Source organism: Carex rostrata, chromosome 29 (genome assembly GCF_964058835.1).
Source record: "Carex rostrata chromosome 29, lpCarRost1.2, whole genome shotgun sequence".
In the NCBI taxonomy this organism is placed as follows: domain Eukaryota; kingdom Viridiplantae; phylum Streptophyta; class Magnoliopsida; order Poales; family Cyperaceae; genus Carex; species Carex rostrata.
In genome coordinates, this window is record NC_135946.1 from 5,418,541 (window position 1) to 5,428,929 (window position 10,389).

The 10,389-nt window shown below is 35.6% G+C and overlaps 1 protein-coding gene across 1 annotated transcript; it reads left to right on the plus strand.

The window, feature by feature from the left end:
- The first annotated feature begins 2,121 nt into the window (after positions 1 to 2,121).
- Positions 2,122 to 10,099, plus strand: LOC144546232 (uncharacterized). The gene is made up of 6 exons (XM_078294777.1): positions 2,122 to 2,266; positions 2,373 to 2,441; positions 3,507 to 6,342; positions 8,070 to 8,166; positions 8,278 to 8,686; positions 8,797 to 10,099. Exons 3-6 carry the CDS (start codon positions 3,596 to 3,598, stop codon positions 9,897 to 9,899), a joined length of 4,356 nt encoding a protein of 1,451 aa, XP_078150903.1. The 5' UTR covers positions 2,122 to 2,266; positions 2,373 to 2,441; positions 3,507 to 3,595; the 3' UTR covers positions 9,900 to 10,099.
- The last annotated feature ends 290 nt before the right edge of the window (positions 10,100 to 10,389 follow it).

Genomic DNA, 10,389 nt, shown 5'->3' on the forward strand with positions numbered 1-10,389 from the left:
AATTGTTGTATATGACAATGTATTCTTTTCATTAATAATGGTACCAATAGGTTTACTTCGGTTTGAACCAAACAAATCGAAATTTACTTCGGATTGTTTGATTCGGTTTTTAATTGGTTGATAGATTTAATCGATTCGGTTCAGTTCTATTTTTGAAAACAGAAAAAAAGTTTAATTTAACCATTTTACTTCAGTTTGAACCGAACCGATCATTTGAACACCCCTATCCATACCCACCTTATCAAATACATCTGATAAAAAGTTAAAAGGATATCAATGTAAGTCCCCCATTTAAATCTGACACAAATTTTAAAACAGACTCCACATTTCAAATTTTTAATAGACACCGAATTTTGATTCGACTGCAAATATCCAACTCACTACTAGGGGTGTTCATCGGTTCAGTCCGGTTCAAATCGAACTGAACTAGGCAAATCAAAATTATAATTCGGTTTCAAAAATAGAACCAAACTGATTTAGTATTGCAACCGAACCAAATCAAAGTTTTATTTCGGTTTGTTTGTTCAAACCAAAATATATTAAAGCAATTGATTTATAATAAACCAAAGTATATTAATAAATACTAGTATCTTGTCTGTGCGTTGCAACGGGACATATTATAAAATTGAATAGAATATGAAGAAACCTTTTTATTTGACATTCATACAAAATAAAAAATATTTAAATAAAAATAAAAGATACAAATGAAAAAAATTCAAATAATAAATAATAATAAAAGAAATAACAACAAATGAAAAAAAAACATATCAAATATAACATGAAAAAAAATCTTGAAGTACCATCGCAATTTAATATCTAATTTTCTCACAAGCAAGACAAGTCATTAAACGATTTAGAGGAGAAATGATCTAGAAAAAATTGAAAAAAGATATGTTTAAATGATTCAAATAAGGATTTTCTCTGCATATATATTCTGGATCGAAATTATTCTAACAATGAAAATTTATCTACATATCATTATTTTAAACGAAAGTTCTAAATATTCTTCATTTTATCTACAGATCGAAAAGATATGATTGTTCATATCAACACAAGATTTGTTATTCATCTATTCACAAAGATATAATAGCCCTAAACAAAATCCGAAAATATATGATTGTTTTAATTTTCATTGTCAAAACTATAGAGGAAAAGGAGAAATGAAATGGACGAAATAGAGAAATAAGGAAATAAATTAATTGCAAGAATCAAAGATAGCTGTAAGGAAAAATATGGAAACAAATTGATAGGAATTCATTCAATTTTAATGTGACAAACCATGTAACGGTCTATGTAGTAATGTTTTTCACTAAATTTAGACTTCTACACATAAAATAAATGTATTTAATCAAAAGAAGGTAGATTATGTGATTAGAGGGCTGATATTCAATTCAAAAATTCATCTTTCAATCTCAGTCGTTGACGGATCAGGACAACTACGTGCATAATATAAGAATGGAGAAACCGGGGTATTAAGAAATAAATCGAAATATTTAAAGCAATTGATTAAGAAATAAACTGGACTATTAAGAAATAAACCGGGACAATCCAGACCAAATTCATAATATATAAAAAGTTCGGTCGGTTCAGTTATTTCGGTTTTAAAAAATTTCAAACCGAACCAAGCCGAAGTTATAATTCGGTTTTAGAAAGCAAACTGGACCGAACCATTAAACCAAAAAACCGATCTGTTTGGTCCAAACTAATTCGGTTCGGTTCAGAACCGATTAAACCGGACCCAATGAACACCCCTACTCACTACTTAGATATGGACAAACGTTTACAAACATGAAAGATTAGCAATGCAGCGGGGGTGTTTGTGTAAATTCAGTTCAAAAATGTTTTCCCTCCTTGTGCCCCTCCGCTCTATTTCCGACACCTTTCTTAGGGCAGTCGCGCTGAAATTTTTTCAAAGATTCAGGGGTATTACCGTAAACTCACTTCAAATTCCATTTCCCTCCATACCCTTTGCTCTTCTAACATTACCCCCGCCAAAATTTAACACATTGGCCTTTCAAACGTGAAATATTTAGGAAAGGGCAGGGGTATTTTCGTCCTTTCACACCGACTCGCGGGCTTTTTTCGTAATTGCACTTCACCAAATATTTTCCTCTCCGCCCCCTTATTCTTATTGAAATTATTGAAATCCTCTCTCTCTGCCGTGCTCAGAACTCTTCGCCAATCTCTCTCTCTCTCTCTCTGTGTGCGAAATCTAGGGTTTTTTTGGGTCAATTGATTTAGGGTTTACCGACTGTTTATTGAGCTGGTGAGTTTATTGATAGAGGTTGCTTCTATGTATTTCTGTATTCTTTTAGTTTAGTGCGAAATCTAGGGTTTTTCTCTAACTTTTTTTTTTTTTTTTTTTTTTGAAGATTTGATTTGGTTGCAGCAGGAGAAGGAGAGCATTGCATGAGATAGCGCTGTGCTTAGTCTTAATTGTGGTACTAATTTCCCCTTTTGTTTTTATGTTCAAGTTTAAGTTTGCTTAAATTAATGCATTCCTTTTAATTTTTTAGTTTATGGGTATGTTCGATTACAGTTGGGGAATTTAATTACTTTTAAATTGGTTTAATTTGAATAATGGATGGTAAACATTGAGTAAATTTGGTTTAAACTGGAAAATTTTTGCCTGGTACTGTTGCATGACCTAAAAATAAGTTTTTGAGTATGTTTTTGTTCTGTGAATTGGATTCAAAAGTGAAAATCAGCAATATTTTGCCTTATTAGAACAGCAATTTTTCTCAATAATCAGTTAGAATTTGATTGAATTTTTTTGAAGTATTTGGTTGTCAAGTATTGGTGGAGTCTAACATTATTTTAGAAATAATAATAGAAATTTCAAAAAACAAATATATGAAAAATTAAAATGGTGTTGAATGCATCCTAAATTGTTATCTTTTTGTAATTCTGGTGCATGAGCAGTAGGTTTTTAAATTGCACTATATTTTTATCAATGGCCTTAAATCAGAGAGACATATTTATAATTTCAATTTTTATACATGTTTCTATGTTTATAAGAGTTTTTCTTTTTTAGAACTTAACTAGGTAATTCTATTTTTTTTTTTTTTGGCTCTTCTATTCTTTTCTCTGATATTTTTCATTTTTTTAAGAAATTATTTGAAATATTGGATGTGTTTAAGATCCATGACCTCTAATAATTTTTTACTGTAATTTTTCACACAATATTTTGATCCATAGCCTGAAATAAGAAAGAACACATTTATAATTTCACTGTTTGAATCTTGATAAATGTTGATCCAGTTATTGTGTTCGTTAAATAAATTTGTTAATATGACCAATCTTTTCAATTTTTAGGGTTTTATAGGGGAGACTAAAAGGGGTTGAAAGTATAGCTTGTTTTCAAGATACATGTGCTATGTTTATTAGAGTTTTTCTTTTTTAGAATTTAACTAGGTAATTCTTATATTTTTTTTCTTTTTCTAAATTGGATGTGTTTAAGATCCAAGAACTCTAATAGTTTTTTACTGATATTTTTTTTCACACAGGCCCCTGAATCAAGAATGAAGAACCTTTAGTTACAACCGACATCTAATATAATTACTCACTGTAACAAGGTTTTGTAAAAGAAAAAGACATGGAATGCAACAAGGAGGAGGCCGTCAGAGCGCGGGACCTAGCAGAACGAAAATTAACTGAAAAAGACTACAGCGGGGCCCACAAAGTAGCCCTAAAAGCCCGCAAGCTGTTTCCTGACCTAGAAAACCTGAACCAAATCGTAACTGTTTGTGAAGTGCACTGCTCAGCCAATACTAAGGTGAATGGTGAAACTGACTGGTATGGGATACTCCAAGTCGGTACCACTGCTGATGACCTGACGATAAAAAAGGCTTACCGAAAACTTGCTTTATTACTCCATCCCGATAAAAATAAATTTTCGGGTGCCGAAGCAGCCTTTAAATTAATTGGTGAGGCAAATGGTATCTTAACTGACAAAGGCAAGAGATCTCTTCATGACATGAAGAGAAATGCTAGACCAAGCTATTCACAGGTCAGGAGGGGCCCACCACCTGCAGCAAGAGCTAGTCGTGCTACAACTGGTAATGTGGGTTGTAATGGGTCAGATGCGGCTCAAACCTTTTGGACAATTTGCCAATCGTGTGGCATGCGGTACCAGTACTATAGGGCCATTTTGAAAAAGGCGCTCAGGTGTCAGAACTGTCTCAAACCATTTATTGCTTATGATATGAATGAACAGGTCAGGCCCTCTGGCACCAGTACAGGTACCGGCACTGATACTGGTGTCGGTAATGGTGTTAAACCTAACCCAAACTTGAGGCCGAATCCTCCCTCTAATGGTCCCTCTAATGGCCCCACCACTGCCAGTACCAGTGCTGGTACCACTCCCAATGGTGATCCAAAATTTGAAAAGGTCAATCTTGGCAATGCCCAAAAAGCAAGCGGGCATAATTCAGGCCCAGGTGCCAGTGCTGCTACCACTGCTGGTACAAATGTGCCACCAGTGAAATCAAACAAGAGAAAGAGAAAATTTGTAGTAGAAGAGGACGAAGAATCTGACGATTCAACCGATTCAAGTGATAGTGAAGACGAAATTGTTTTGGAACCACGGGTGCAACCAAACGGGTCCAATGACCCGCCTCGTCGGTCATCTCGTCAGAAACAGAATGTCAGTTACAATGAAAAGGCTGAAGCTGACGATGACTTGGATGATGACATGGATGATGATTATGATGATGTTGATGATGAAAAGGAAGAGGAAGCTGAAGAGGATTTGAATTCAGAACCGAAAGAATATACATACCCAGATCCAGAGTTCTTTCAGTTTGATAATCTGAGGGACCCAACTAAGTTCGCGGTGGACCAGGTCTGGACAGTGTATGATGACAGAGACGGGATGCCTCGTTTCTACGCCCGTATCAAAGCTGTGCGCACTGTACCGACTTTTGAGATAGACATAGTATGGTTTGAACCCGACCCGGATCCATTTACTCAAGCATGGACCCGCAAAGGCCTCCCTGTTGCCACTGGTGCGTTTAAACTCGGTAAGACTCAATGTGTTGATGAGCTGTTAATGTTCTCTCATGCCTTATCGTGTAATAAAGTCGGAAAGAGGAATGCTTTTTTTTATATATACCCAAAAAAGGGGGAGATATGGGCACTGTTCAAAGATTGGAACTTTAATTGGTGCTCTGAATCAGGCAAGAAGAAAAAATTTGATTATGAGGTGGTTGAGGTGGTATCGGATTTGACTGACAGTACCGGGTTTGTAGCGATGCCTTTAGTGAAAATTAACGGGTTTGTTAGTCTCTTTATGCAATCAACAGAGGCGACACCGGTAGTAATACCCAAAGATGAAATACTGAGGTTCTCTCATAATGTTCCCTGGTACCGTACCACTGGTAAAGAGAGAGAGGGGGTCCCACAAGGTGCTTTTGAATTGGACTCTGTTTCTCTACCTCATGACCTAGACAAAGCATTTTCTTGCATTGACCTAGATCCAAAATTGAATGAAAAATCTCAAGAAGTGAAGAAAGAAGAGAGAGAAGAACATGCCAGGTCAGACAAAATCTCATCCAAAGAAGAGAAAAAGGAAGAGAGAGAAGACCATGCCAAGTCAGACAAAATCTCATCTAAAGAAGAGAAAAAGGAAGAGAGAGAAAACCATGCCAGGTCAGAGGGAGATTATATGGCATATGAGTGCCCGGCACCTGAATTTTACAATTTTGGAAATGATAAATCGATTGAGAAATTCAAGCCGGGTCAGACATGGGCATTGTATTGTGATACTGACAATTTACCAAAATACTATGCAGTGGTGAAAAGGGTTGACCTGGAAGGGAAGACAGTTTACATTACGTGGCTAGAACCATACCGCAAAGATGCAACTGGAGAGGAGAAGAGGTGGATCGATACAGATCTCCCATTGGGTTGCGGTACATTTATATTTGGCGGTACGGCCAGGTACAAACATACTGATGTATTCTCCCATGAGGTGGTAACTTTACCAGTATCTGGTAAGAAGAATGTGTTTGAGATTGTACCAGCAAAAACTGAGACATGGGCTGTGTACAAAAACTGGAAAATTGGGTGGTCAATGGATGACATTACTAAAAGGTGTCAGTATGACCTGGTACGGGTTTCTCATGTTACCGGTTCCTGGATTGAGGTGTTGTACCTGACCAAGGTGGCAGATCATAGAAGTGTTTTTAAGTTAGATGATGATAGAAAGGTTAGGATACCAAAGGGAGAGTTTGTTAGGTTTTCTCATAAGATACCTGCACACCGGCTTAGTGACAAGGCGGGTCCTAATCTGAATGGTTGCTGGGAACTGGACCCCGCAGCATTGCCGGAGTCTCTCTTATTTTAGATTAGATGATATATGAAAAGGTTAATTGTTAGTGCATTAATGAATCCTCTTTTGGTATTTTGTTAATTAATTTGATGCAGGATAAGTTTAGTTGGTAGTTTTCATTGAAACAATAGTTATCTTTTTCTTTTCTTCTAAATTCTGTGCTTGCCTTAGGGACAAAATTGTACTTTAGCATTTGAAACCTTCTGGCAAGTGTTAAGTTGCTTGTTATCTTGAATTAAATATCATTTGTTTCTAGTGCTAAGATGCAGAGGTGTCAGTTCATATACAAGGCCAGGTTAATTATTTGATATTTTTTTTTTTTTAAGGAGAGACCTGACTGCATACCATTTGCATGCAATTTTTATACAAAAGTTTCTTTATGTAAATACATGTCAACATAAGCCAATAAGTATCAGGGTGGTAGTCAAGTCAGGTATCATCTATGTTGGATTGCTTGTTGAATCAGCTATCATCAGTTGTTGCATGTTATTAACAAGCAACACTAATCCATTGTTATTATTCATCATGCCATCTTCAAACCCTTGCTGTTGCAATTACTGCTTGATTTCATTCATAACTTTAAAGTAACAAGTTAGAACCAAGAATTGCCCTTTTTCTTTTATTTTTATATAAAAGTGGATATGTACTTACTACATTAGACTGTCATCATTTATATTATTCGTTATGAATTTAAAGTTATCTGCTGTTATTCTGATCCTAACCGTTGATCTTCATTGAAATTCGTGCATGAAAAAGTATTTTCATTGATATATGCACATGAAAAATTTGAACGGTTGAGATCGATCAGAATAATAATCATATAGTACTAGTAACTACTAACTCACTACACGAAGGTTATGGAAAAAGCATAAGAGAAGGTACTCTAGAGTCTAGACACGTTGCACCTGTAGCTGTCAACTTTAAACTTAAATGCGGAAGTTGAAACGATGGGAAAATTGAAAACAATTCTTCAAATTTCAAAAGAGGAGGAGAGAGATTTGAAGATTTCGGCGTAACAAGGAGTGCATTGAGCTCTGACTTCGCCACTGAGGTGCGAAAACAGTGGCCCTCTTTGCGATTTTCTTTTGCTTTATTTTGCTCACTGTTGACTGTTGAGTTTGCTTTCTTTTCCTTGGCCTCAACTTTGTGGGTTTGTGAATGTCGTACTCCCCCTTTGCATTTGTACCACTCGATACCAGTGGTGATTTTCAAATACAGTTGTTTGTCAAAAAATATTATTAGATTACATACCAATTCAATCAAAATTTTCGTAAATTAAATTCTCAAAATTTTAGGAAACAATGTGCTATTGCTTAATTTCATTCTAATAATACATGCTACTATTATTTTCAACAACCAATAGTTCCTCACACACTAGTAAAACTAATTCTACTAATAGGTATTTCTATTATAATTTTCAGAAGAAAAAAATGTCAGAATTAAAATAAAATAACATATATGATCGAAAACCAACCAATATTTTTTATTTTTACCTGAATACTGAACTGAATACTGAATATTATTTCATGAAATAGTTAGTTGGAAAAAATAACACATAAATTATTACTTTATTCATTCCCTCCAAACTCTACTCCAAATATGCATTTCAAACAACTTTTTTCCTATTCCGAATAGCTTTGAGTTAGCATTATTCTCTTACCATCAAGGTTAGTGCTATTCTCATCTACTAATCCCAAATAGTTACTATTCTAGCTATTCCAGAGGTGAAGAACTGAAGAAGGAGAGAGAGAGAGATGATGAAAGGAGGTGGCGAACTGGGTCTAAGAATGAACAAATTTTATGTGGAGATAAATTCTTACTTGATGCATACAATGGTAAGTTATAAATTCTTCCTGTATCCTTGTTATTTTCATTTTCAGTCCTTCAAACTTTAGTGCTTCTACTGACAAATGCTCCATGTTGACATGCATATAATAATTCTGCAGACTATTCCGAACAAGTTTGCAAAAATGTTTGTAGCATCCATGAGCGAAAACATTGAACTGGAAGGTCCAAGCGGATATACTTGGCATGTCAAAATTGAGAGGTCTCAGTCTGACAACACATTTGCTCTGCAATCTGGTTGGAAAGAATTTGTAACTGCTAATAAAATATATGAAAATGATGTTTTAGTATTTACATTGAAAGATAACTCCTCTTTTAAAGTGCTAATCTTTGATCGGAGTGGATGTGAAAAAGCTGCTCCTTTCTTCGCAAAAAATATGAACGCGGAGCCAGGGAAAGAGTCAACACAAGTAATTGCTTCACCTCACCAAGAAGTTGAGAAAGAGATCAAATTTTGTTCTGGTAGCAGTGACACTGATGAAAGGATTTCTGGTAAGAGGAAACAAAGAGGTAGGTATATCTTGTTCATTTTCATTGATTTTTAACTTTCCCTTATACATCAAGGAATGTTATTGACTCATGAAAGATCAATTAACTAACTTATGACATGTTATTTCTAGTTGCAGATTTTGTACAAGAATCAAGCGAGGGTGACAGTGAGAGTGACGATGGAACTGTTAGAAAAAGAAAATTAAAGCAGAACAGGCGGGGCCTACCAACTGGTAATCCCTCTAATGGCCCCACCAGTTTCAGTACCAGTACTGATACCACTGCCAATGGTGATCAGAAATTTGAAAAGGTCAATCTTGGCAATGCTAAAAAAGGAGGAGGCGGGATTAAGTCAGGGCCTGGTACCAGTGCCGGTACATATGTGCCGCCACTGAAATTGAATAAGAGGAAGAGAAAATTTGTTATAGAAGAGGAAGAAAAATCTGAGGATTCAACTGATTCAAGTGATGGTGAAGATGAAATTGTTTTGGAACCAAAATCGATGGAGAAATCTAAAGAACAGAAAAGTGAAGAGAGTGGAGATCATGCCAGGTCACAGGGAGATCACATGGCATGTGAGGACCTGGCACCTGAATTTTACAATTTTGGAAATGATAGATCGATTGAGAAATTGAAGCCGGGTCAGACATGGGCATTGTATTGTGATGCTGACAGTTTACCTAAATACTATGCCGTGGTGAGACGGGTTGACCCGGAAAAGAAGACAGTGCATATAAAGTGGCTAGAACCATACGGCAAAGATGTAATTGGAGAGGAAAGGAGGTTGATTGATTTGGATTTCCCGTTAGGTTGCGGTACATTTACATTTGGTGGTACAACCAGTTATAACAATACTAATGTATTCTCTCATGAGGTGGTAAATTTACAAGTATCTGGTAAGAAGAATTTGTTTAAGATCATACCAGCAAAAACTGAGACATGGGCTGTGTACCAGTCAACGAATGATATTGGTAAAAAGTGTCAGTACGATCTGGTACGGATTTCTAATGTTAACCATTCCTGGATTGAGGTGTTGTACCTGACCAAGGTAGCAGATCATAGAACTGTTTTTAAGTTGGATCATGAGAAAAAGGTTATGAGGATACCAAAAGGAGAGTTTGTTAGGTTTTCTCATAAGATTCCAGCGCACCGGCTTCGTGACAAGGCGGGTCCTAATCTGAGTGGTTACTGGGAACTGGACCCCGCAGCATTGCCGGAGTCTCTCTTATTTTAGATTAGATGATATATGAAAAGGTTAATTGTTAGTGCATTAATGAATCCTCTTTTTTGTTAACTAATTTGAAGCAGGATAAGTTTAGTTGGTACTTTTTACTGAAGCAATAGTTATCTTTGTTTTTGTTGATTCTGTGCTTGCCTTGGGGACAAAATTGTAATTTAGCATTTGAAACCTTCTGGCAAGTGTTAAGTTGCTTGTTATCTTTGGATTAAATATATTTTTGTTTCTAGTGTTAAGATGCATATGTCAATTCATACAGAGGCCATTTTAATTATTTGATGATATTTTCTACAATCATAATTCATCTTTTTATTACTATTGTGATCCAGTCACCTTTTATGGACTAAAATAAAAGTTTTGAGATTTAAAATATGAGTGAGGCTATGATACTGAATAGCGTATATTGGTCTGTACTATGAAGTAATATTTGTATTTTCAAAATCTAAACAGTCAATTTAAACGGTCAATTTAAACGGTTCAGCAAGAA